At 53.6% G+C, this 27989-nt stretch overlaps 3 protein-coding genes across 4 annotated transcripts in view; 1 reads left to right on the forward strand and 2 right to left on the reverse strand.

Moving 5' to 3' along the window:
- Nucleotides 1-27989, forward strand: part of CCDC127 (coiled-coil domain containing 127) — a 417207-nt gene that overhangs the window by 244621 nt on the left and 144597 nt on the right. The gene's annotated exons all lie outside the window — the stretch shown is intronic.
- EXOC3 (exocyst complex component 3) overlaps nucleotides 1-27989 on the reverse strand; it is a 145060-nt gene that overhangs the window by 71302 nt on the left and 45769 nt on the right. The window lies entirely within an intron of this gene.
- AHRR (aryl hydrocarbon receptor repressor) overlaps nucleotides 1-27989 on the reverse strand; it is a 112623-nt gene that overhangs the window by 40919 nt on the left and 43715 nt on the right. The window contains exon 4 of the mRNA XM_050795374.1: nucleotides 19087-19193. Within this exon, the coding sequence (XP_050651331.1) occupies nucleotides 19087-19193 (107 nt within the window). The remainder of the gene's footprint in view (nucleotides 1-19086; nucleotides 19194-27989) is intronic.

The following is a 27989-nucleotide window of genomic DNA, read 5'->3' on the forward strand; positions in this document are numbered from 1 at the left end:
CGTCAGGGAGCTCTCTCCACAGTGGCCGGCAGGTGCCAGGGTGAGGCTGGGGCCACCCACCTCAGTACCCCCAGACACGCAGACCCCGGCCATGGCATGCGGGCTCGGTTCTCCACCCCCATCACTTCTAAAGTCAGGGACAGAGGTGGGTGTGGGATGCCCCCTCCCAGCCTGCTGTCCCTGCACGGCCGTCCTCTCCAGCCCCCATGCCTCCCCTGAGGACGAGGGTGCCAGGCCCAGAGGCGGGGCAGGAGGGCATACCCTGCATTTGTCCCGGCCAGGACAGGCCCAAGGCCCGGGGCCCCTCTGTCTGGGTTGCCGCCTTGTCATGGGGGCTGGGACTCCCCAGCTCCTGGGGTGCAGGGCCCCGCTGCCCCATCCCTCTCTTACCCTCCTGGACTGGTTTCCCCTGTACCCCGGCTTTGTGCTCCCAGAGCCCTCTGAGTTGTGGTCCTGTGTTACCATCTGGTGTTTCATACCTTCGCTTCTGGCCTGAGTTTCTGGACGACCCATGGCCTCCTAATCTTCATACCGGGGCCCCTTAGAGCCAGGCAGCATCACTGCGTGGAGGAAGCTGGAGGAAAGGGGACCCTCATCCCTTTTGCTTCACCTCCTGTCCCCCTCACTCAATCCTCTCCCAAAGTGTCCCTCACAGGAACGTGTGCGCAGCCCTCGCCAGAAGGGCTTCTAGGCCTTTCTTTAGGACAGCAGCCTGCGGCGGATGAGCATCACCCCACTTGTTAAATTTCAAATGCTGGACACTTTGGTTCCTGGGGACTTCTCAGGAATTTGCGGATGCTTCTCCAGAAACCACACCAGAGCAGCAGCGCGGCCCGGTGACCGTCTGCCGAGCGGCTGGGGGCTTCCAGACACGCAAGGCTGCTCTCACAGCTGTTTTTGTGAGGCCCTGCTCGGCTGCCACTGGGCACAGGGCAGGGTGGAAGCCGGAGCAGGCGCCTCTGATGACCTGGCCTGCAGTGGCCTCTGGGAAGCTGCTTGTCCAGCCCCAGAGCTGAGAAGCTCCGTTTCAGGGAACCGGTGAGATTCCCCTGCTCTGGGCTGGTGAGTCAGCTGCCCTTCCTGTTTACCACCTCGTCCTCTCCTGGGACTTTTTTATTCCCCTAATTTTCGGACCCTGCTCAGCCTGGTGTTCGGCCAGCTGCATCCCACCACCAGAGCTCGTGTCTCCCAGGCCGCTGCTGCCTGCATTCCACACCAGTGTCTTTCAGGGAACGGGGATGCAGGGCAGCCAGTGTCGGCCACCTGGCAGGAGGGGGACTTGAGGACAGGATCCCCAGAAAAGCCAAGGGAATCCCAGGAGTCTTGGGCTATCTGGGGTTAGGGTGTGGAGGAGATTGGGAGCCACAGCCCAGGGCGGGGCTTGGGGGGGTCCCAGTCAAAACACAGGAGGGAGAAATCACTTTCCTGTTCTGCCTCCGCCCTCCCAAGATGCCTTGGGACAGCCCTGCTTGGGGGGGGGGACAGCAGGACGCTGAGGCAGGGCCCTGAGGGGCAAGATCTGGAGACTCGAGAGGTTGACACAGTCGCACTGCCTGCTCCAGCACCCACCCTCCTCCTCTTGTGCAAACCTCCAGGCTGGGGAGGACTCGGGGCAAAAGTGCTCCCCACCACGGTGCTCCCTTCAGAGGTAAACTCCTCACCCAGGAGCCAGCCCTGCCCGCCTGCCCTCCCCTCTGCCCTCCACGCAACCAGGGCCAGCCCTGCCCGGCCCCACACAGGCCCAATCGGAGCCTGCGCCCACAGGGACTGGAGCGCAGGAGCCACAGCCAGGAAAGTGGAGCCAAGCAACGGGCAAAGACAAGAGGGTTCCAGCACACAGGGAGGAAAGGAGATACCCCGGGGCAGAGAAAAGCATGGCAGCAGGAATGAGGCTGAGCACAAAGCTGCAGCCTGGAGGCTCCCTGCAGGGCCTCCCTCCTGCCACCCAGACGGAGCCAGCAAGAAACCCAGAGCCGGGAGGGTGGCTGCAGAAGGACCCTGCCTGGATAACCGCAGGTCCAGAAGATAAAACCAAGAATGGAGAGGGACGACACCAGTGCAGCAACAGACACAGAACGTCCAGACCCGGACGTGAGAGACCTCGGCTGGGAAGAGCTCGCAGAGCCCCCAGCAGGAAAACCAGAGGCCACGTCGCCGCAAAACTCTCGACCACCAGAAAGAAACCAGGCCGGGCACAGCGGCTCACGCCTGGCATCCCTGCACTTTGGGAGGTGGATCACTTAAGGTCAGGAGTTGGAGACCAGCCTGGCCAACAGGGTGAAACCCCATCTCTACCAAAAATACAAAAATTAGCCGGGCGTGGTGGTGCACGCACCTATAACCCCAGCTACTTGGGAGGCTGAGGCAGGAGAATCACTTGAACTCGGGAGGCAGACCTTGCAGTGAGCCAAGATCGCGCCACTGCACTCCAGCCTGGGCAACAGAGTGAGACTCCGTCTCAAAATAAATAAATAAATAAACAAACAAACAAACCATTGCAACAGCTCCCAGGAGAGCAAGAAAAGAGCAGATCCAGACCCGCCAGGCTCAGCAGCAAGGCCACGTGGCCCTGCAGACTCCAGAAAGGCTTCAGCCTGGGGCTCTAAGCGCAGCCTGCTACCGCCCACGCACGAAGACACAGCAGCATTCTCCCACTCGCGAGGGCGTCCAGAAGGTTTCACAGTGAGGCCCACAGCGGACCGCTGGAGGAACACTTGGGAGGAGGAACGATCGGTTAGTGAGTGATGTGATCGGGTGCCCCAGGCTGCAGGGGACACCTAACATTAGGTGCAAAGACAAGAATCTGTGACATCGGGATTAAGTTTCAGACACAGTTAACGTGCTACCAACGCGGGGAGGGCTGCAGGACGTGTCTGTGCCAGCACAGGCCCTGCTGCGGGAACATCACGACAGAAGAGCCTGAGAAGTAGCAAATCAACCTGATTCTCATTTCAAAGCTCTCATTTCAAAGGCATCCCCATGAGAACAAAAGCGGAATGTGTACCTTTAGTTCAAGAAAGCTCAATTTGTCTAACAGAGGGTTAGGGGGAGAAAAAAAGAAACCAAAGGACATGCAGTAAATGGAAAATACGAAATAGGATTACAGAAATCAGCTCCTAAAGAATCACAAGAAGTAGGTGGACCCAGTTAAAGAAGGTGCTTGGTGTTGGGGGAGATCCCTTGACCCGCCGCCTGCAAGAGACACCTACACCGAGAAGGGAACGCTGAAAATGAAGGGACGGGGGAGACAGTCCAAGCAGCCCGGAACCAAAGCAAGCTTGAGGTCACCACCATAAGGCCTGACGAAACGAACGCAATGGGCAAGGAGAGTCGACGTGAACTGTGCCAGGTCTGAAGAGTCACACGGCACGGGAACCTCCACCGAAACCCAGCCGTTGTCCCTAACACCAGCCTCCCACCACATAACTTCCTGCTGCTTTGAGCGGCTGCTTTGAGTCCTTCTCACCGGCGGTTTGGGCATTTTCCTCTGTCTTGCTAAGTCACACGCTTATGTAACGAGTCATTGCCGGGTTTCCCCAGCTTCAGACACCGTCTTTAGGCCTGGCTGTGGACGCCAGTCTGCACCTGCCGTATCTGCACCCGCCTCGCCCTGCTCCCGCCTCGCCCTGCTCCCGCCTCGCCCTGAGCCCGCCTCGCCCTGCGCCCGCCTCGCCCTGCTCCCGCCTCGCCCTGCTCCCGCCTCGCCCTGCGCCCGCCTCGCCCTGAGCCCGCCTCGCCCTGAGCCCGCCTCGCCCTGAGCCCGCCTCACCCTGCACCCGCCTCGCCCTGCACCGGCCTCGCCCTGCACCCGTGCACGCTCTGGCCCTGCCTCGCCCTGTGCCCATGCACGCTCTGGGCCAGCCTCGCCCTGTGCCCACCTTGCCCTGCGCCCGCCTTGCCCTGTGCCCGTGCACACTCTGGCCCCACCTTCCTAATCTGGCTGTGTCGTGACCGCCTCAGCTCCCCCTGCAGAGCTCCTGTCACCCGGGTGTGCATGGCCTGTGAATCCCCCACTCTGCCTGAGCTGCTCTGTGGGCCTGGAGTTGCTGCATCTTTGCTGACTTCGTTTTCCCAGGCGCTCGCTCACTCACACCACTGATGTAGCCCACAAGCCTCTCAGCTGAAAGCACCTTCTCTGCCCTGGCTCCTGTCCATCCAGCCTCTCTGGGGCCTCTCCCGCTCTGTCTGAGGACGTTCTGCCTGGGGTGGTGGGTCCCATCTCTCCCACCGCCCCCTGGAGGGGCTCCCATCCCCACCCCAACCCCTTCTGTGGCCGGTTCTGGTGGAGAAGCCCTCCAGGGGCTTCCCAAGAAACAACCTGAAAGAAGAAAACCTCAGACCGCGCCCCTGGGTGTGCGTGAGCTCCAGGTTGGAAGGCGCTTGTGTGCGTGAGCTCCAGGTTGGAAGGCGCTTGTGCGTTTCCTCCCGGCCTCCTGCGTCCAGGTCTCTGGATCCTTTCCATGAAACCCGCCCCTCCTCTCTGGGAGCATTTAGGATCTTCTCCTTGTCCCCGAGGGTGTGGAATCTCACAGAGATCCCAGCAGGAACTTCCAACCCGGAAACTCATGCCCTCTGCTCTGGGAAGCCAGCTCAGCCTCCCCCTCGATGACTCCCTCACGTCCGATCTTCCTGGAGCTCTGACCCCCGGCGTCTCTCGGGCTCTGCTCATTTTCCTGACTTTATTATTTCCTCCTCTTTTTCCTTTACTCATGGAAAGACCTCTTCAGCTTTAACGTCAAACCCTTCTCTGGGATCGTTAGGGCTTTTGCTCTCGTGCTTTTAATTGTTGAGCCATTTTCATGTCTGAATTTCCTTTCTGCAGCGACTGATTTTCACGTGGCCAGAGCTGTGCTTTCACTGGTCTCCAAAGACCCTGATGTCAGCTGTCTTTGTCTTTCTTTTTAAGATAATTTTTTTATTTTAATGCTTGTGTGTACATAGTAGGTGTATATATTTATGCCTGAGACGTTTTGATACAGGCGTGCGACGCATGACAGTCACATCATGGAGAATGGGGTGTCCATCCCGAAGCACTTACCCTTTGTGCTACAAGCAATCCAATTACATTCTTCGTTATTTTTAAATGTACGATTAAGTTACCGTTGACTGCAGTCCCCACGTTGTGCCGCAGATGCCGGGCCTCTGTCTTTTCTTCACTCCGAGCGTCTCTGGCCTTTCCAGCCTCTGTCTTTTCTTCATTCCACCCTTCCCTTCCCTTCCCTTCCCCTCCCCTCCCCTCCCCTCCGCTCCCCTCCCCTCTGCTCCCCTCCCCTCCCCTCCCCTCTGCTCCCCTCCCCTCCCCTCCCCTCCCCTCCCCTCCCCTCCCCTCTCCTTTCCGTTTTTTCTTCATTCTGCACGTCTCTATCCTTTCCGGCCTCTGTCTTGTCTTCATTCCACGCATCTCTGTCCTTTCCGGCCTCTGTCTTTTCTTCACTCCGTGCATTTCTGCTCCCTCCAGCTCACCTCCTCAGGTTGGCTCACTCCCGTCTTTCATGGTGGCCTCCTTCCTTAAGAACCCAGCAATGCTGGCGCGGGTGCCAGAGTGAGCCTGTGCCGTGTGTCCTGGGGGCCTCCATATCTGTGCCCCGGTCCTTTCTCTGGGCCGTCAGACCCCCAGAAGCCTTGCGGTGGAGGCACCCAGTGCTCTGACGCTGGTCTGGGGGAAGGGCCCAAGCTCAGTGTCCAAGTCGCCCAGCTGCCACCTCTGCAGGGCTGAGGAAGACCCCCTCGAGCTCTTCCACAGAATGGGGGGCCTGGGTGGCTAAGGACTCCTCGCCTGTTCAGCAGCTTCCGAAGCACGTCCAGCTGCGTGCACACGCGGGGACGCCCGCTACGCAGCACGTGGCCCCTCACGTCGAATGTGGCTTGATGCTGGTGTCGTTGATTCACTTTGAGAACGCGATCCGAGTCATTCAGGCACCGGTGGCCACTGTGCCACTTCCCAGCGATCTCTCTGGTTTTCAGGGCTTTACGTGGACTCATGCCCTGCGGATGCTGCCTGGTTCACAGCCTCTTCCCTTAAAGTTTGTTCCTTCAGCTGCATCTGCTGCAGCCTCGGCTCACTGTCCAGCCCCAGCTCGCCCCCTCCCTCATCCCCGCCTTCGACAACCCCACAACCCCACTGGACCCCCGGGCTCGTCTCCACCAAGGCATGGTCAGCACGGCCACCTGACTCACGGGGCGGCTGGTCCCTACCCAGACGGTCTGCCTGAGGAGCGAGAATCACGCCCAGACTGTGCCATGTGGCTCATGGGGGCGTCTGGCCCAGCAGGGCCCCCAGGACAGCCCCAAGGCCCAGCCAGCCCTCCGTTCAGGTGACAACTGCTTGGGGCCCTTCACTCTTGGGTCTCCACTTGGCTCCCTCTTCTCTCCTGTGTGAGGCGCCGGCGGAAACCCTCTGCACCTGCTGGTTTTGTCGTGAGCACTGCATCCTCAGGTGTCTGGCCCAGCCACACTGTCCTCCTGCCAGCTTCCTGTTTCCGTCCGGCCAGCGGGACCTCAGGTCTCTGTGACTGCCACCCAGCCTCTGCCCAGTGGCTTCGAGGTTTGAAACTGAAGTCCCCCGAAATGCTCTTCAGGGCCCAGAGGGGTCACAGCTGAGTCCTCGTCCTGGCCGATGGGAGGACGGTGCCCCTGGCTCTGACACCCCTGCCCCTCGTCACCAAGCGCCATGCCAGGCTGTGCCCCTCCAGTCTGCTCGGCCCCTCAGGGCTGCCTGGCATGAAGCAGCCTCGGCTCAGGGCCACCACGGATGCCCTGGTTTGGAAGAGACCTGCCAGGAGTCAAAACCCCGCTCCTCCAGGCTCCCCCTGAGAGAGAAGCAGCAGTGGGGACCCCGGCTCCGTCCTTACGAGGTGTGACAGATACAACCTCACAGCACCTCCGTCTCCCCATGCATAAGCAGAGGTAATGTCAGGTGCCCTCCCCGCCGGGTCATCGATGGCTGCGTGAGTCCATGAGCTTCACAGTCTTGAGGCGGCATCAGGCGGAGTAGGGCTGAGCTCTGAGTACAACAGCAGTTCAGGGCTTGGGTTCAGGAGGTGGGGGAAGCCTGAGTTTCTGCCCCAACCCTGAGCTCTTCCAACCTGAGCTTTCCCCTGTCTGGTACAATAGAGCTGTGAGGTAAGCACAGTGGTACTGGGTTGAGTGGTGTCCCCCAAAATTCATTTCCTTCCAAACCCATGAATGTGACCTTCCTGTATTGGGACATAGGACAGCGGCAGACGTCGTGAAGCCGAGATGAGGTCACACTGGATTAGTGTGGGCCCTAAATCCAATATGACTGTTGTCCTTATAAGAGGGAGATTTGCACTCAGACACACTGACAGAGATGCAGAGATTCACAGGAAGAACATTCCAGAAGCGAGGGGGTGTGGAGTACACTCTCCCCAAGAGCCTTCGGCGAGAGCCCTTCCTGCCAACACCTCGCTTGCAGCCCAGTGGCGCTGGTTTTGGCTCCTGGCCTCCAGGCTGTGAAGAATAGCCCCTATTGTTTGAGCCACGTGGTTTGCAGTCATTCATTAAGGCTGCCCCAGGAAGCTGACATGGTGTCACCGAGTTCCGGCAGGTACAGCGTCTGGGCACATAATCACACTGAGAACACACCAGCGTCCACCACCATCACCACTATGTGTTACCGGTATTACCACTGCTGCTGTCAGAGGCCACAGAAGAGGCTGAGGAGGTCAGGGCCCTAGCCCAGGACCTCCAACAGGGCCTCATCCCTCAGCAGACAGAGTGAAAGGCAGGTGGAGGGATGTGCTGCGTGGCTGTTGCGTGACTGCTGCGTGGCTGTTGTGTGGCTGCTGTGCCTGCCGTGGCAAGGGTTTATGTGCACATAAGCACCTGGAGAGAAAATCCATCCCTGTGGATAGAGAACCCCCAAAATGGGGTCCCTGCTGTGCAAGGAGAGAGCAATCCTCGTTCTCGTTATTTTTTCCTCCCTTTCTCTCACCGCTTTGCCCTGGCAGCAAGCCTGTTGCACAGAACCACGCAGCAGGAATGGCCGCTACGACCCCATGAGAAACATCGTCTTTCTCATCAGAAGACCAGGAGGAGTCCCCAGGAGGCAGCAGGGTGGGGGACGTAAGCAGAGGACAGAGCAGGAGACAGGACCCCGCTTCTGTGTACAAACTAACGTGCGTCCTGGCTCACCCCAAGCTGCAGGTGTGGAACACACCAGAGACGCAGCGTAAAGCACTTTGGGCTGCACTGACGTGAACCTGTGCCCAAGGCCCCAAGGACTGCTTGTCACGGGCCGACCCACCCAGTGCAGCAGAGGCTTCGACAATCAAACCGATATGGAAACGAGGCTCCCAGAAGGAGAGAGAACCTGCAAGCTGAGCCTCACTACTGGGCTGGCTATGACTAAGACAAAACAAAAAATAACCCACATTCCCTAGACGGTGCCGCGGGACCCAGAGCCTCAGGGCACAGGTGAAAAGCGTCCGGGATGAAGTCTGGGTTAGTTCCCTGTTACTGCTGTAGTACATTACTGCACACTCATGGCTTCCAACACCACAAACACATTCCCGACAGGCCCGTGGCTGAAGCCTGAAACAATCTCTGTGGGCTAAAGCAAGGAGCCCCACGGCCGTGCTCCTTCTGCAGGCCTGGGGGAACCACCTTGCTGCCTTTCCCAGCTTCGAGAGGCTGCCTGCGCGTCACACATTCGCTCAGGGCCAAGGCCAGCTATGCAGCATCACTCTGACCCTTCCGTTGCCACATCTCTTTCTCTGGCCCAGTGAGAAAGGTTCTCTGCTTTTAAGGATTCTTGTGATTACACTGAACCTACTTGGATAATCTCCCCACCTCAGGACCTGCTCGATGACATCTGCGTGACCCCTTTTACCACATAAAGTGACATTCACAGGCCCTGGGAATCAGCATGTGAACATCTTTGGGCCCATTATTCTGTCTGTCACACAATCCTAAGGACTGTATATCCTGAGAACCAGAATATGGGACTAATATTGAAGGGAAAAGATGATAAACAGAGAATAACCTCTGAAATGACACAGACGGTATAACGACAGCTAAGGATCTTAAAGAGCCAATATAACCACACTCCATGAGGGAAAGGTAAAGACTCTTGAAATTTCAAAAAAGCTAAAAAGTCCCAGCAGATACACAGACACTGTAAAAGAGAATGAAACAGAAATTTTAGAACTGAGAAATAAAACACATGAAGTAAACATTTTATTGGATGCGTTTAATAGCAAATGGAGGTAACAGAGAAAAAAATCAGTGAAGTTAAAGACGGTTCAACTGAAATTATCTAGTCTGAGAAAGAAAACATTGAAGAAAACAAACACAGTCTCAGAGATCTGTGAGGAAATATTAAAAAATCTAACATTTTCATCAACTGAGTCTCTGAAATGGAGGGGAAGAAAAAGATGGGTGACATAAAGAATAATTTCCCAAATTTGGTGAAATAAATGAACAGGTTCAAGAAGATCAGCGAACCCTAAACAGGACAATCTCTAATATCTAAGCTCAGATACATCATAATTAAGCATCAAAATTAAAATTAAAGATAAAGAAATAGTCACAAAGGTAACCAGAGAAAAATGACACATTACACACAGGGAATGATAATTTGAATGACTGTGAATTTCTCATCAGAAACCACAGAGACCCAGAAGATAGTGGACAACAAATTTAAAGTGCTAGACAAAAAATAACTACCCGAATTCTATACCCAGCAAAAGTATTAATCACAAATAGAGGCAAAGCTGGGCATGGTGGCTTATACCTGTAATCCTAGCGCTTTGGGACGCTGAGGCAGGAGAACTGCTTCAGGTCAGGAGTTTATGACTGACCTGGGCAACACAGCAACCCTGTATCTCTATAGAAAATTTGAAAAGGGCCGGGCGCGGTGGCTCACGCCTGTAATCCCAGCACTTTGGGAGGCCGAGACGGGCGGATCACGAGGTCAGGAGATCAAGACCATCCTGGCTCACACTGTGAAACCCCATCTCTCCTAAAAATACAAAAAATTTAGCCGGCCGCGGTGGTGGGCGCCTGTAGTCCCAGCTACACGGGATGCTGAGGCAGGAGAATGGCGTGAACCCGGGGGGCGGAGCTTGCAGTGAGTGGAGATCACGCCACTGCACTCCAGTCTGAGCGACAGAGCGAGACTCCGTCTCAAAAAAAAAAGAAAAAAAGAAAAAAAAAATTTGAAAAGTAGTTGAGCATGGTGGTGTGCACCTAATTATTTGAGACGCTGAGGCAAGAGGATTTCTTGAGCCCAAGAGTTCAAGGTTACAGTAAGCTACGATCATCCACTGCACTCCAGCCAGGGCAACAGAGTGAGACCCTGTCTCAAAAGAAAAACAAGGATAAATAAAAGACTCATCAACAGCAGACCTGCACTATAAGAAGTGCTAAAGAGAGTTCTTTTTTTTTTTTTTTTTAAGCTCACTGCAACATCTGCCTCCTGGGTACAAGCAATTCTGTCTCAGCCTCCTGAGTAACTGGGATTACAGGTGTGCGCCACCACACCCAGCTAATTTTTGTATTTTTAGTAGAGACAGGGTTTCACCATGTTGGCCAGGCTGATCTGGAACTCCTGACCTTGTGATCCGCCTGCCTCAGCTTCCCAAAGTGCTGGGATTACAGGCATGAGCACCGCACCCGGCCTAAAGAGAGTTCTTAAAGAGAATTGATACCAGAGGGAAATGTAAAACCTCAGGAACCAAAGGAGAACAACAGACATGGCAAATATCTGGGAAAATATATATACTATTTTAAACTCAAGTTATTTAAAATATTTCTGACTATATTGTCTGGGCCAGGCATGGTGGCTCACACCTGTAATCCTAGCACTTTGGAAGGCCTAGGCAGGCAGATCACCTGAGATCAGGGGTTCAAGACCATCCTGGCAAACATGGTGAAATCCCATCTACTAAGAATATGAAAATTAGCTGGGTGTGGTGGTGCATGCCTGTAATTCCAGCCACTTGGGAGACTGAGGCAGGAGAATCCCTTGAACCCAGGAGGTGGAGGTTGCAATGAGCCAAGATCATGCCTCCAGTCTGGGTGGTAAGAGCAAAACTCCATCTCAAAAAAAATTATATTGTCTGGAGGATTTAATGTATATAGACGTAATACATATGACAAATATAAGGCAAAAGTGTAAGAGGATTTATGTGGCTTAAGGTTTTGAGGTTCTACTTGAAGTAGTAAAATTTTAACTTTGTTAAAAGTAGGATTTATATATTATAATCCTTACAGCAACTACTAAAAAATAAGAAAACATACCCCCAAAAGCCCATAGATAAGCTAAAATGTAATACCAATACATATTCCAATAAGCAAAGAGAGGGCAGAAAAGATGAAAGAGGAGAACAAAAAAATAGAAAAATAATAAAGCAGTAGACTTAAATCCAATAATATCAATGATTACTAAGGGAAAATACCAGGAATAAGGAGACGTTTTACATACAGGGTCAGCACACGTGATACATGACCCAAATACACCAATTAGAAGATGGAGATTGTCAGACTCGATTTAAAAAAAAATCAAGGCCCAACTTACGCACTGCCAACAAAACACAAACTTTTAATATAATGACATAAATTGACTAAAAGTAAAAAGATGGAGTAAGATACTCCAAGCAAACATTAATCAAAAGAAAGCTGGCGGTGGGTGTGGGGGCTCACACCTGTAATTTCAACACTTTGGGAGGCCAGGGTGGGAGGACTGCTTGAGGCCAAGAGTTTGAGACTATCCTGAGCAACAAGGGACACCCCTATCTCTATAAAAAAGAATTTTAATTAGCTGGATATGGTGGTACATGCTTGTATCCCAGCTACTCAAGAAGCTGAGGTGGGAGGATCTCTTGAGCTCAGGAGTTCAAGGTTACAGTGAGCTATGATCACACTGCTGCACTTCAGCCTGGGTGACGGAGCAAGACCCTGTCTGTATTTATAGAAAGGAAGGAAGGAGGGAAGGAAGGAGGGAGGGAGGGAGGGAGGGAAAAGAAAAGAAAGCTGGAATGCTATATTAGTACCAGACAAAGTGGACTTCAGAACAAGGGAAACTACCAGGAATAAGGAGGCATTTTACATACAGGGTCAGTTCATGAAGAAAACATAGTAATATCCTAAATGAGTATGTACCCTACAACAGAATTCCAAAATACATAATGCAAAATCTGAAAGGACCAAAAAGAGAAATATAAAAATCCACAATTGTACTTTAAGATGCTGACATTCTTCTCTCAGGTTGAGACTAGACAGAAAATCAAGGATAACTTGAACACAACAAGTCAACTGGATATAATTAATGTTTACAGAACAACTCACACAATGACAGTGGAATACTCCTATTTTCCCAGTGCAGTGAAACAGTCATCAAGACAGACCATATTAAAATCGTCTTTAACAAATATAAAAGAATAGAAATCATTAAAAAGTATATTCTCTGACCATAACAAAATTGAGCCAGAATTCAATAGCATCGACATACCTGGAAAATGTCCAAATACTGGTAAGTTAAACAACATACGTCTAAATAACACAAGTTGAAGAGAAAGTTTCAAGGAAAATTAGAAACCAATTTGAACTAAATGAAAATGAAAACAGAGCATACCAAAAATTGGGTAATACAGTTAAAGGTGCTTAAAGAAGCTTATAGCATTAAATGCTTACATTATAGAGTAAGAATGGTTAATAAAAAAAAATCAGTGATTTAAACTTCCATCTTAAGTATCTAAAGAAAAATAAAATATTTAAAACCAGAGCAAGTAGAAGGAAATAAATTACAAACAAGAGGAGTGGAAATTAATGAAATGGAAAATGGACAAACAGACAAATTCAATAATCTAAGCTTCCACCTTAAAATGCTAGAAAAAGAAGAGGAAATTAAATCCAAACCAATCAAAGAAAAGAAAATAATAATGATAAGAACAGATATCAATCAAATTGAAAATAAAAAATAAAACCAATAGCTGCTTCTCTAAAAAAAATCAGCAAAATTGATAAACCTCTAAACTGACTACGAAAAAGTGAGAGAGGACACAAATTACCAATGAAATGAAGGAGGAGACATCACCACAGAACCTACAGACATTGAAAGATCAACATAGTAATGTCATGAACTCTGATCACAAATTCAATAAAGTAGATGAAATGAACCAATTTCCTTGAAAGACACAAACTAGTACAATTCACCTAAGAATAGATAACTTCATCAGTTCAAGGAAACTGAATTCATGGTTTAAAAATCTTCTAACAGGCCGGGCGCGGTGGCTCATGCTTGTAATCCCAGCACTTTGGGAGGCCGAGATGGGCGGATCACATGGTCAGGAGATCGAGACCATCCTGGCTAACATGGTGAAACCCCGTCTCTATTAAAAATATATTTAAAAAAAAATGAGCCGGGCGTGGTGGCAGGCGCCTGTAGTCCCAGCTACACGGGAGGCTGAGGCAGGAGAATGGTGTGAACCCAAGAGGCTGAGCTTGCAGTGAGTGGAGATCGCGCCACCGCACTCCAGCCTGGGTGACAAAGCAAGACTCTGTCTCAAAAAAAAAAAAAAAAAAAATCTTCTAACAAAGAAAACTCCCAGGTAAGATGTTTTAACTAATGAATTCTACCAAACATGTCAGGAAAAAATAATATCAATTCCTACACAATGTCTTCCAGAAAATAGAAGAGAAGGGAAAACCCTCGATTAATTTTAAGAAGCCAGCATTACCATGATATTCAAACTCATCAAAATCAAACAAAAACATTACACGAAAACCACAAAAAGTATTTCTCATGAGCATAGGCACAAAAGTCCCCAAAGAATATTAGCAAATTGAATTGGGCAAAATATAAATGAGATTTATCCTAAGAATGCAAGGTTAGTTCAACATTTTAAAATCAATGTAATGCACAACATTGACAGTCTAAAGAAGAAAAACCATGATCATCTCAATAAATGCAGAAAAAGTATTTTACAAGATTTAGCATCCATTCACAATAAGAACTCTCAGAAAATGAGAAATGAAAGAGAAATTTCTTAATCTGATATGAGGGATTTACAAAACAAAACTAAAAAAAGCAGGCCGGGTGCAGTGGCTCATACCTGTAATCTGAGCACTTTGGGAGACTAAGGCAGGTGAATCACAAGGTCAGGAGTTCGAAACCAGCCTGGCCAACATGGTGAAACCCCATCTCTACTAAAAATATAAAAGATTAACTGGGTGTGGTGGCAGATGCCTGTAATCCCAGCTACTTGGGAGGCTGAGGCAGAGAATTGCTTGAACCTGGGAGGTGGAGGTTGCAGTGAGCCAAGATTGCACCACTGCACTCCAACGTGGGTGACAGAGTGAGACTCCATCTCAAAAAAGAAAAAGAAAAAAAAAGCAAATCTAAGCTAATATATTGAATGTTGAAAGACTAAAGGTCTCCCCCTAAAATCAGGAACAAGGCAGATGGCCTCTTTGACCACTCCCATTCTACTCTACACTGTACTGGACATCCTATAAGCACAATAAGAAAGAAAAATGAGGCACGTAGATTGAAAAAGTAAATATAAAACTGTCTCTATTCTCAGACAACAGTTATAATCTACGTGATGGTTCATTTCAAGTGTCAACTGGATTGGATTGAGAGATGCCTAGATGGCTGGTGGAGAATTATTTCTAAGAGTGTTTCCAGAGAAGATTGGCATGTGATTCAGTGGACTGAGAGAGGAAGAACCAGCCTCAATGTGGGTCAATTGCATTGGCTGGAGGCCCAGTTGGGAAAACAGGCACAAGGAGAGGAGAATTTGCCTTCTGTTCTCTCTTTCTCTCCCCTCCAGGGAATGATGCCTTTTTCTCCTCTTGCCCTTGGGCATCAGAATCCAGGCTCTTCAGCTCTTAGACTCCAGGACTTGCACCAGTGGCCTCCTGGGGGCTCTCAGGCCTTTGACCTTGAACTAGGGGCTGCATCATCAGCTTCTCTAGTTCTGGGGCTTCCAGACTTGGACTGAGCCACACTACCAGCTTCTTTGGTTCTCCAGCTTGCAGACAGCCTATTGTGAAACTTGTCTGTCTTTGTGATCTTCTAAGCCAATTCCTTTAATAAGGCCCCTCACATATAACCTATTGGCTTTGTCTCTCTGGAGACTCCTAATAAAATCTATGTTTTAAAAAATCCCATGGAATCTATTTTAAAAAGCTCTAAGGACTACTAATGAGTTTAGCAAGGTCATAGGATACAAAGTCAACCTAGAAAAATAAATTGTACTTCTATACACTAGGAATGAACTAAAAATTGAAATTAAAAAAAAAAAGTCTCATTTACAGTAAGAACAAAAATATAAAACTTAAACATGACTAACAAATATGCAGGATATGTATGCTGAAAACTACAAAACACTGATGAACTTAATTAAAGATAACTTAAATAGAGACACATACCACGTTCATGGATTGGGAGAGTCAGTATTGCTCAAATGCCAATGCTCCCCAAATTGATTTACTGATATATCACAATCTCAATCAAAATTCCAGCAGGGATTTTTATAGATATCAGTCAATAAGCTAATTCTAAAATTTGTATGGAAAAACAAAGGAACTAGAAGAGCCAGAACAATTCTGAGGAAGAACAAAATTCAAAGATTCACACTATTTGATATCGAGACTTATTTTAAAGCTACAGTAGGTAAGATAATGTGGTATTACTGAAAGACTTAAAATACAGATATATAGAACAGAATACAGAGTCCAGAAACAGATCCACAAAAATACAGCCAATTGATTTTTCACAAAGGTATAAAGGCCATTCAGTATGGAAAGGATAGTCTTTCTAATACATAGTGCTGAGACATCTGGACAGTCACATGCAAAAACAATAAATCTTGACCCCTATCTCAGACATCTTATACCAAAGTTAACAAAAAGTGGATCATAGACCATAATGTAACACATGAAACTATACAACTTTAGAATAAAGCATAAAAGAAAAATCTTTGTAACCTTAGGTTAGGTAATGAGATGTGGCAACAAAATCAATCTACAAAAAGAGAAATTGATAAATTAAACTTAATCAAAATGGAATATCCTGTCAAGAGAATAAAAAGACAAGCCACAGACTAGGAGAAAATATTTATAAATCATACATATGAGAAAGGACATGTTTCCAGAATATATAAAGAGCTCTCTCAACTGTATAGAAAACAAGCAAATGACCTGGTTTTCTTAATGTGCAAAAGATCCGAAAGACCATTTACCAAAGATGACACATGGATGCAAATAAGCACATGAAAAGATACACAGCATTGTTAGTCACAGGGAAATCCAAACTAAAGCCCTAACAAGATTCCAGTATTAAAATGGCTTTGAAAAAAGTAATACCAAGTGCAAACCCAAAGATGCTGAACAACTGAAACACTCATTCACTGCTGAGGGATACGAGTTAAAAACATGCTTACTATTCATGAAACGAAGACCTGCGCTCATAGAAACACCTGTATGTGAATGTCTACTGCAGCTCTATTCATAAACACCAAAACCCAAAAACAACCCAAATATCCCTCAAAAGTTGAATGACACATGGAGTCGGTCCACACCTCATCAATAACAAGAAGCAAACCAGTGGCCCACAGCACCGTGGATGAGCCCTAACCCTAACCCGCAGCAATAACAAGAAACCAGCTGGTGACCCGCAGCACCGTGGGCAAATCTCAACAGCACTGTGCTGAGTGAAGCTGACCTCCAAAGGCCATGCGTGTGACTCCGTGTGCAGGACATCCACAGAAAGGCATGGGGGAGCTGCAGGGACAGAGCACACATCAGCCGTGGCCAGGGGCAGGGGGCTGTGACTGAAAACAGCAGCAAAGGAGAAATGTTTAGGGATGGGATGGCTCCGAATCTTCATGACAGTGTCAGTCACCTCACTGAATGCTGAAAAGAATGAACTTTAGTGTACGTAAATTTTTAAATAAGTGTTACAAAATGTCCCCTGCAGTAACCATACACTTGAATTCTAGCTGAAGTTAAGCAGTCAGTGACAGCATCCCAGCCTGAGACAGACCACATCCGTGGCACTAATGAGTCCTGCTAAACCCAATAGCCCTGTAGCCCACCTAAAAAATAGAATGAAAACCTCTGACTCGTATCGTACAGGCATTTCGGGGCCTGCTCTGGGTGCTCACATCTCTTTGGATCCCTCCCCCTTGTTTCCCTCTCCAGTCTCCCACCTCTCCCCATTCCTCCATCCTCCCACTGTTAGCACCTGCACCAAAATGTGCACCAGGGGAAGCCACAGGCTGTGGCCCATCTGTCTTGGCTTCCCTGGAGAAGGCGGGGGCTTGGAGGACAAGCCAATGAACTCAAGACAAAGAAACGCCGGGTCCAGACCACACTCTCAGGAGTCATTTCTAAATCATTACTAAAGTTTCTCTGAACGTGTGGAGCATCTCAAATAAATAAATAAACAAACAAACAGAAATGCTGGGTCCGGCTCAGCCCCAAAGGGCACCTGGTGGCTCCAATCCTTAACTTCCTCATCTTAAATCAACAGACCATGGCCACAGCCACTCTGAAGCCTGTGCCAGCTCAAGGCTGTTTATGGATTTAGGGTGCCCTGCCATAAACTTCCCTTTTTTTCAGTTTATTGTGAAGAGATTGAAGATTAGAATTAAAAGCTGGGATTTGCTGTTGCTGTTGCTTGCTTTGCTTATTTTGCCCTGTTTGAATACTTTTAAGCTTCAAAAACAGCATATAATCCCTTTCACTGCCCTATCAATGCCATGAGGAACCCTCACCATATAACCTACCAGATGCAATCTAAGAAAACTTCCAGACACTTCTGTGGGCCAGAGGACATGAACCAGATGCGGTGGACTGAGACTTCAGGAACTACTCAACCTCCCCCGAAACACAGTAAGTGTGACCAGCGCTCTGGCTAGGCAGGGGAGTCAGGCCGGGCAGCAGGAGGGCCACAGTGCCAGGAGCAGACGGGCGGACGGACCCTGACCCTCCGTGCCTCTTCCAAAGCCTTCTTGGAGAGTCCGCCCTGAGGGTAGCTCCAAAATATCCCACACTGCTGGGAGCAGGACAGGAAGTCCAGCAGCAGGGAACCAGGCCCAGGCCTCCCTCCCCTAGGCTCCAGGCTTCCCAGGCCCCAGGAGCTAAGACCCATTCACTAGCAGGGTAGGGCAGAGCGAGCTGGGGGTTGTGAACTGACCCGGAGACACACAGGAGGACCTGCGGCAGGGGTCGAGCAGCCTCTCCCACACACCAGGGGTGCACAGCTCCGCGGGAGACCAGAGGCTGCTGGCTGTGGGGCAGCCTGCCATCCGGGAGCCAGTACCCTCATCTGGAGCAGGTTGGCTGGTGCCCTCCTGCCCCACCCAGGGGTCCTGAGTTCTGGCTGGAGCCCACCCTGTTACCCAGGAAGTGCCATGTTGTCCCCACCTCCTCCCTGCAAGCCCACCCAGCCCCATCCTGGGACCACCCAGCCCCATGTCTCTTCAGCCACTGGTGGAGGCAGCAACCCCCTTTATCTTCAAAATGGCGAATGGATTCACCCTGGAGGCTCCACGCCACCATCTTATGTTGTTTAGGAAAATGGTCCACAGTCTCCCCTCCCAGAGGAGTAACAGTCCCCGCGTTACAGCACAGGAAAACCCAGCACTTCAGAGTCGGGGGGATGGGGGAGATGGGGTGAAAAGCCCCCTCATCACGGAGCTTCCTGCCCAGGCCCAGAGCTTCCAGGGTGTCACACAGGCCACCCCGAGATTGAAACCACACCAGGGAAGCCCAATGCAGACTTGACCATATCCTTCATTTTAGGGGAAAAAAAGCTTAATTTTGTACAAGGTTCTCTCATTGACAAGCAAAAGCAGACGGTGCAGAATGAGGATGATTTTCTGGTGCAGCACACAGGGCCGAGAGCTCTCCGGCTGCCTTCCCTGTCCCAGCCCACGAGGCTCACACCCGAGGCTGACTCCGACCCAGGGACACCCTTCTTCAACACATTCTGGAGTCTACTTGTCCTGATAGTTACGAAGATCACAACCGAAGGGCCTCCTGGGTGAGGGTCTGAACATGCGTGACACGGAGTACCAAGTGTCAAGCGTTTGAGGTACCAAGGGTGGCACTCACCTCCAGCAGCAGCCTTCCCTCCAGCACGGCAGACCCTGCAAGAGGACGGCTATCTCTGGGCGAGGGGACACCGGCCGCCGGCTGCCGTGAGCTCTGCTCCTGCACGACTGTCAGAGAAGAACAGACACGTTAGGCACCCCAACCCCCGGCCTGGCCACTCTTCTTCATTTACGTCTTTCTTGTGCCTCCCCACGTTCACCCCACAGTTCTCGCCTGACAGCTGGCCTGGGCTGCACTGACCCCTCTGCAGGCCACGCAGCATTCCACAGCACAGTCCTGAGGGTCCAAGGTGGGCCAGGAGGAGCCAATACACAGGTCCCAGGTCAGCCAGGAGGGGCAGGGGACACCAGGACATGGAGGCAGAGAATGACCTGAGGACACCCCAACCCCCACTCTGTTCCGCAGAAACTGCTCTCTGTCCCCTCCTGCCTAACCCCCCAGAGCACACACCCAGTGTTGGGACAAAGTCCAGCTTCCTGCCAGATCCCCCTGAAGCCACCCAGGGGGTCCCTGCGGCCCCTCTCATGAGACCCACAGCACTGTTGGGCTGCACCCCTTTAAGGGCTGGGCCAAGGCCCCCCGCATCCACCTGGCTCTTCTGTGCCCTGCACACCCGCATCACCTCTCCCTCCTGGAACCCTGCAGCCCCCTCCCTGAGGAGCAGGCCAGGCCCCACGCCCCCAGGGGCTGTACCTGCATCACCTCTGCCTCCTGGAACCCCCGCAGCCCCCTCCCTGGAAAGGAGCAGGCCAGGCCCCCACACCCCCAGGCGCTGCAGAGCACTGCAGGGCAGGAAAAGGCAGGTCCAGGACAGCCACCAGTCCCACCCCCTTCCTGGTGACTGCACACAGCCCCCAAGGACACCCCCACTCCTGAGGACGGTGCATTCTCCATTTTCGGGTGCAGAAGGGGACAGATGACATGTTCACCTCCCAGCTGGCTGAGGGCTGAGTTCTGAACCCAGTGCAGGTGCCCACTGCCCACTCAGTGTCCTCATGAGCACTGGAGACACGGGAGGGATGCCCCTCCCCAGCTTCTGAGAGGACCGAGGGGCAAGGGTGTCCCGGCAAGCAGCTGGCCCCAGTGCGTGGACCAAAGCACACCCCAGCGAGACCGGGGGGCACCTGCCGCTCCCATGTCTCCCGGATCCTCAGCTGAAGCCCCAGGTGGTATCCGCTCAGGAAGATGCGACCTTGCCACGGGTTCTGACCTTGAGATGGCACCTAAAGGCCAGCACGCCATCCTTTGTGGTGGGCAGGCTGTGCAGGGCTCCCGTTCAAGCGCAGGCTGGTCGCCGGTGTGGCCCAGCCCAGGCTGCCATTCTTCACCGGATCCGCCCACTTCCATGGGTTACGGAGACACAGCCGCTTCCAAAGCAGCCCCTCCACCACCCTGACTCCCCACGGGGCCAGGCTTAGACTCCTGGCTGCCTCCACCCCACTGCTCAGGAAGAGCCCAAACCAGACAGAAAATCAAGTTTGAGGGGCACAGCCTCATCGAAAAGTACATGTGTGTCTATTTGTAGCCCATCACAGTCCCAAAACGACGTAAGGCTGCTGGATATTTTAAGAAATAGAATAAGTACTTGAATAAAAGCTTAATGTCTCACTCAGGATGGGTTGGACTTCCACTCTCCAGCCCCAGTGGCATTGTGTCACCTGAGAGTGCTCTGAAATGCTGTGGCCTGAACCTCATCCTGGGTCACTGTCTCCTGCTCCTGGTCATCCTCCTGGACTTCCGTGAAGTCATCCACCCGCTAGTCAAAATGGTTCACACTTTCCTCTGAGCTCTCCTCATCCCGCAGTCCCTGGGCCCCCAGACCCCCAGGACCAGTGTCTGTGGTGTCCCCAGGCCGTGGTGAGCACAGGTGGAGCTCAGACGCTGGGTTAACCTGCTCCCCATCAGGCCAGGACCCCGGAACCGGCTGCTGGGTTGGGCTACCACCCCACCCTCCACCAGAAAGACCATGCTGGGAGCCACTGATTCAGAATCTGAGGTGCCAGCTGCAGAGATGCTGACAAGCTAAGGTGTCCTTCGGGGGCAAGGGCCTGAGTGAGGCGGTGAGGCAGCCAGGAGCCAGGAGACAGTGGCACGGGGCGTCCTTGGGACTTGGTCTCTCTGTCCCCCTCCCTCCCTGGTCTCTGAGCCCTCACTTCTCCCTGAACTCCCATACCTGGTAAAAACTGGATTTTTGTTCACTGCACTAAATGTAACAAGAAAGGCCCCTTCTCTTCTGCCCCAAAGCAGGACGATTCCGAGGAAGCATGAACAGTCCGCCGAGGGGGGGCATCCCTGGGATAGGGGCGGCCTCTTCCCACCTGGAAACCCCAGCATCTCAGCCTCCTGCCCTCCAGGCTCAGCCAGAGACTCCACAGTTCATACAACATGCATGTTCAGAAAGCTGAAAGCTTTTAACAATGAAAATCAAGATCTTTCTCCCAAGTGCAGACCCAGGAGAAGCCAGCGCAAGAGGCACCCTGGATGTCCCAGCAGATGACCCCGAGGCTGGGGAGAGACCCGGGCAGAAGCGGCCCCACATAGGCGCTGCTGGGGTCGCCCCGCGAGACCCCCGTGCTGGCCCTGGGCGCTCCCCGCCGAGGTCCAGGGGGCTGGGGCGGCGCGGCTGGGGGCGCAGCCTCCGTCACCCGCGCACAGACTCCCACCACCCAGGCAGCCGGTGCAGCCAAACCCCATTGCAGGGGTCGCTCCCGCATCAGAGCCGACCCCGCCCCACCAGCAATGCAGACCGGCAGCCCCGGCCTTTTCCCCGAGAAACTCCTACGTGCGGGGGCGGGGGCGCGCCTCTCCCAGCATCGCGTGCCCCCCGCGGGCGCCCGCCCACTTCCCCCCACTTCCCCCGCAGCCGCCGGCGCCGTCACGCGATGGGGCCCCGCCAGGCCTCGCGTGCGAGCAGCGCTCCCGCCCCCGCCCGCCCGGGCAGGGCGCCAGGAGCCCCAGGAGCGCCGGGAGCGCCAGGCGCGTGGCGGGGAAGGGGGCTCCGGGTCCGCGCGGGCGCTCCAGGTGCACACGAGGCGGGCGGACCCGGCCGCGGCCTCCCCAGGTCCCCCCGCCCTTCCTGCGCCTGGGGGTCCCACCTGAGGGTCCGCCCCGGGAGGAAGCCCCCATCCCCCACCTCTCCAGCTCCAGTCTCCTCTTCTGTGATGTAGGGAGAGACTCCCCCAACCCACGCCACCGCAGTTGCCGGTGGTGACGGGCTGGGGAGGAAGGGAGCTGGGAGAGCGGTGTAGTCCCTGGGGGCTGGTGAGAACGATGGGCCATCACCGTGGCCCTCACAAGGCACAGCTGGGCCAGCAGGAGGGGGCCACAGGGCCAGGGCGGGAGGAGCTCTGTGCACCCAAGACTGCAGAGGCCAACCTGTCCCCTGCCTCCCAGCCACGGCCCGGCCTGCTGGTCCTACAGGGTCTACAGAGAGGGGCCCTGCCAGGACCACTCCCAGGGCCCGCCCTGCGGGCAGTGAGAAGCTGGAGGGCCGCGTGTCAGATGAGCCGGGCGCGGGCAGGGCGGCCCTCTCAGAGGTGAACAGGCCACACGGCTGGGCCTGAACCCGAATCTGTAGCCTGGGCACCCTCTGTGTCCTGCCAGCACTCTGCCTACCGCGCAGAACCTCAGCCAAGTCAGAGATTCTCAGGGCCATTGCCAGCCCTCCGCCCACGGCTGCAGAGTTCACTGCAACCAAGAAGGGGCTCATCTGGAATAGCGAGAATGTGAAGTCAGCACCGAGGCCTCGGGTGACCCTGTGCCCACAGCAAGGGCTGGAGCAGAGTGGCTCCCTTGGAGGCTCAGGCTTCCCATGGGGTCCTGCTCAGGGCCCTCTGTTTCTTCACACAGAGGAGACTGAGAGCAAGGTGTCACCGGGAACCCAGGGCCACCTCATCTGGCCCCCACCACGGGCACCTGGACCTGTGACTTGGTCTGACCCACTGTCCCTGGTGAAGGAGAAGCCAGAAGGCGGGTCCAGCTCTGTGTCTGGGTGATGCTGTGATGCCCAGAAACGAAGCCACATTGCTCCCAGTCCCCTGAAGCCAATTCCCTAGTAGGGGTGGGGGAGGCGGTGCAGATGGAGGGCGGGAGGTCAGCCCTGCAATTGGAGATCACACACCCCAGCCCTGTGCAGCGACTGCGGCTGAACTTCCCTGCTATGTGCAGGGCTGAGTAAGGTCCACTTCAGGTCTTCAGTGCTGGACAGGGAGCTGGGCCCAGGGGGAGCTGAAAAGGAGGAGAGATGAAGAAACAGAAGCAGCAGAACAGGCAAAACGGGCAGAGACGTCCCTTTGTCCTTCACCCAAACCGCAGCCTGGACCCGGTTCTCAGGCCTCCTGTGACCCATCCCAGGGCGGACAGGGCCCAGCCTGGATTTGGGGCAGGTGACAGTCAGGATCCCAGCACCTTGGCTGGGAAGAAGGACAAGCCTCCATGAGGCCCCAGCCCACAGCTCCACAATCCCCTCTGTGCAGTCAGGGGAGCTGGGCCCAGAAGCCAAGGGATGGATCAGCAGGGGTGGCCCCCCCAGCCTACCCCAGCCCTGGGGCAGGAGGGAAGGCCCTGAGGGGCTGTGTGCTGAGCAGCACCACTGCTTCCTATCCAGGAAGCCTGGAGGAGGAGCTCAACCAGCAGAAACCCTGCCGCTTCCTTCCTGTGAGGGCTGGAGAAGGTGGTAAGGAACGTGGGTGCTTCATGAAGGTCCCTAGTGGCAGGACTGCCCCGCCTCTCCGCAGAGCCCTCAGCAGGGCCTGAGTGGTGAAAGCGGCCAAATGAGAGGAAGGCCCGGGATCCCTTTCTTCTCCATCGTTTTCACCCAGTCCTTAACAGGCACATCGACCCTAAGCATCCTCGTTCGAAGGGACAGAACTCCACAGACAGGGGCGTAAGGGAGAGAGGAGCAGGCGGCCCCCAGGCTGACTTGGTTTAGGACTCCTTCTAGGGAATCGTCCTAAGTAAAGCTGCCTGGCAATCTGCAGCTCCTGGGAGCATTTCACCACAGAGGGCTTCAACAGCGACCACGGGAGTCGGTTCCACCGTCCTGGACAGTCAGTCCAGGACAGGTCAGCCCAGGACAGGTGGGCCCAGATGCTCAGTCCTACTGTGGGACACACAAGGGCTTACCCATGCATGAGGCAGCCTGCCAGTCCCTGCTGCACCTGCCCAGGGAATGGGATGCAGAATTCCCACCACCTGCAAGCCCATTACTTCAGAGCCCCAGAGACTCCCTCAGAAAGCCTAGAGCAGGGCTGGGCTGAAACCCCGACTCAGGCAGCTGCTGTTGGCAGTCACAGCCGGCCCTCGAGCTAATGAGGACACAGGCCCAGTGTGCTGACCGACGTCACACGTCAACCACCTGCAGCACCAGGTGCTCTGATTAAATAATCCTGCCTTCTGTGTTGGGAGGTGTTTCCAGATGGGGGTCCTATTTGAATCCATGGGCTAGGTGAAGCCAGCGGTCCTCCCCAGTGTGGGTGGGCAGTCCGTGGGGGGACTGGAGACAACTAGACAGGAGGAGTCACCCCTTTTTCCTGACTCACAGCTTGAGCCGGATCAGCCCATCTCCCCTTCTCCGGCCACGGGTTGGAATTTACGCCAGCGCCCGTGGCCCGCAGGCCTCTGGCCTTGGACTGAACTATACCTCAGCTCTCCTGGGTCTCCAGCTTGCAGTTGTCTGAGCCACCTGCTCATAATAAGCCTTCCCATATCTGTCTCCGGTCGGTTGTGTTTTACTGCAGAGCCCTAACTGACATGCCCCGCAAAGCCGGGCCCAAGGTCAGCCGAGAGCTCCGCACCAGGCCCAGCCTCTGTGATCTGGGTACTTCCAAGGCAGGCCTCCTCTGGATCACTTCCTCCTCCAGCCACCCAGGGAGGTCGGACAAGCATGACGGGAACGTACCCGTACTTTTCCGTGTCCCCCTCCCCCCACGGACACCTGCACCTTCCCGTGGGCTGCCCCTCCACCCCACACTGTCACCCGTGCCTTCCCAAGACCTGTCCCCAACCCCATCACCCGTGCCTTCCCATGGACTGTCCCCAACCCCATCACCTCCCCTTCCCATGGACTGTCCCCCCATCATCCCCGCCTTCCCATGGACTGTCCCCCCATCACCCCCGCCTTCCCATGGACTGTCCCCAACCCCATCACCCCCGCCTTCCCATGGACTGTCCCCCCATCACCCCTGTCTTCTCATGGACTGTCCCCCCATCACCCCTGCCTTCCCATGGACTGTCCCCAACCCCATCACCCCCCTTCCCATGGGCTGTCCCCCCATCACCCCCCCGCCTTCCCATAGACTGTCCCCCCCATCACCCCCGCCTTCCCATGGACTGTCCCCCCATCACCCCCGCCTTCCCATGGACTGTCCCCCCATCACCCCTGCCTTCTCATGGACTGTCCCCCCATCACCCCTGCCTTCCCATGGACTGTCCCCAACCCCATCACCCCCCCTTCCCATGGGCTGTCCCCCCCTCACCCCCGCCTTCCCATGGACTGTCCCCCCATCACCTGCACCTTCCAGGGGGCTGTCCCCTGGGCACCACCACCTGCCTGGGGCTGCACCCACTGTGAGACTCTGAGGGTCCTGGGGGTGGTGGATAACCCTGATGAAAATTTCCCTTGAACCTGATTTCACTTGCCCCTGCTCCCAGCTCAGGCTCCCTCCTGAAGACCCTTAAGACACTCTCCCATCCAGGAGTTGGATGGAGGAGTTGGATGAGATGCTCTGAGAAGCCTGGGACGTCCACCCAACCCTTCCCCGATGCCTGCTTTCGCCAGAATTGCCTGACCTGACTGTGGATCCAGGAAATGCAGCACAACAGTAACAAGGGAAGTAAATGAGCAGGGTTTCCAACAAGGGCCTGGGAGGGCGGGGCACCAGTGAGGCCCCGGGAGGACGGGGCTTCCAGTGAGGGCCTAGGAGGACGGGGCACCAGCGAGGCCCCGGGAGGACGGGGCTTCCAGCGAGGGCCCGGGAGGACGGGGCACCAGCGAGGGCCCGGGAGGACGGGGCAGTGCTCTCAGAGCCAAGACATTCCCAGGAGGGCACCTCTGACCCCTGCTCCCACACCCCAACCGTTTCTACAAATGCCTTTGCAAGTTTTACGTCAAATGAGGGTACCACAGCCTCAAGGCTTTCAAATATTCAAACTCTCCCTTCCTTCACTTCTCAAGAACTGGATGACAAAACCGTTTGGCCTTTTGAAGATGAAATGTAATATGTACATTCTGGAAGAAAATGTCATTTAGTGATTCTTGATGGCTACAAGTTGTATTTGTATCATGCAGTTACTTTCTGAACAGGCGTGTTCTGCACTGGGACGCACAGAATTCTGTCCCAGCTTCTGCACAGGAAAGGTTTAAAGGAAACACTTGGGACGGACACTCTGTGCCGGAGCGTGGGACAAGCACAGCTCTCCCCAGTGGCCCAGGAGGCATCAGGAGCACTCAGGCAGGTGACAAACACTCAGAGCAAAGCAAGTGCCCACAGAGGGAGCCCAGGGAGCCAGGGGGCTCAGGCTCGTGCAGTGGGAGGCCTCAGCTCCTGAGTCAGGCTGTGCTGCGTGCTTGCCTAGATGTGGGTCTGTTCATCTGCAAGGAGCATGCGCCCCAGCCTTGCAAAGCAGGCAAGTCCACCCTGTGGGACAAAGCTGCCCCGTCAGGCTGTGGGCGGGAGGGAACCAGGACTGTGAGGGTCCCGGAGAGCCCTCAGGCATCCCAGAAGACAGCAGGCACCAGGCTGGGGGGTTAAGACAGAATGCCCAGGAAGAGAGAGGGTGTGAGGAAGAGTGTGAGAAGCAGATGATTGTGCCGTGCTGCTCTTGACACACAGGCGGGTGTATATTTAACGGAGTGTGAGGGAATGCATTCGAGGTGCTCACTGAGGGCAGAGAGAAGCAGCACATGAGAAGGGGTTCCAGCAAGTGAGTGCTGGGTGGGCGAGTGTCCTTCCAAAATCCACAACTTGTGGGGCAGAGGGGGTTAAAAATGCCCTTCAAAGTCCCAAATTCCCCTCAGCAAGAAAAAGCATCAGGAGTATAAATAAACACACTCATTTCACACAGACACGATATTTATAAAACGGGGGGCACCCGTAAGACCTATACTGCGTCAAGTTGTTGAATTTCCTATAGCAAGAATTTCTAGATTTTTCAAAAAGCATCAGAGAGCTTTAGAGATTTCACACTTCCTTACAGCGCAAAATGAACCACAAAAAAATGCATTTCCTCTGAGCCCGCGGAGACTGGGGAGGCTGCAGCTGGCAGTGCCCACGCGTTTCTCTGGTCAAGAGAATGCGCCTCTAACCACTTTCTGAGATCACAGAACCCGGGAGCCTCGGGGGGGCTCTGCGGTCACCAGAGTCGCACGCTCGTCCTGCAGAGGAAAACACACCCTAGCCTTGGAACCCCATGTTATCGTGGAAGATGCAACCAAAAATAGCTCTCTGGGGAAAGAAGAATACTTGCACACATTGCAAATCCATATTCTCTTCATGATGCGAAACATCTGGCATAAGCAAACTATTTGGGCATTCTTGTTACATTTCAACATATCAAAGAAAAGCACAGCAGGGACCAGCCAAGGGTTCAAGAAACATTTTGTAAAACAAAACCCAAAAAACTGTGCTGGGTGCTGTTTAACCATCAAATATTCAGTGAATCAGTGTGCAGTGCACAGGTGTACAGACGAGTGAGCAGGCAACACTGCAGGCCACTAACCCCATGCGGCCGCAGCCGGAGAGAGCCCTGGCCCACGCCCTCAGGCAGAATACAGTGCCGTGGTGCACGCCCAGGGAGCCTTCATGAGCAGCCCCGCCGGCCTCTCCTACCGCGGAAAAGGGCGCCAAACCTTCACAGAGTCCTCTGCCGTCTACCCACAGGTATGGATGCTGCCTCGCTTGCCA

The sequence above is a fragment of the Macaca thibetana genome, chromosome 6, assembly GCF_024542745.1.
Source record: "Macaca thibetana thibetana isolate TM-01 chromosome 6, ASM2454274v1, whole genome shotgun sequence".
Taxonomy (NCBI): domain Eukaryota; kingdom Metazoa; phylum Chordata; class Mammalia; order Primates; family Cercopithecidae; genus Macaca; species Macaca thibetana.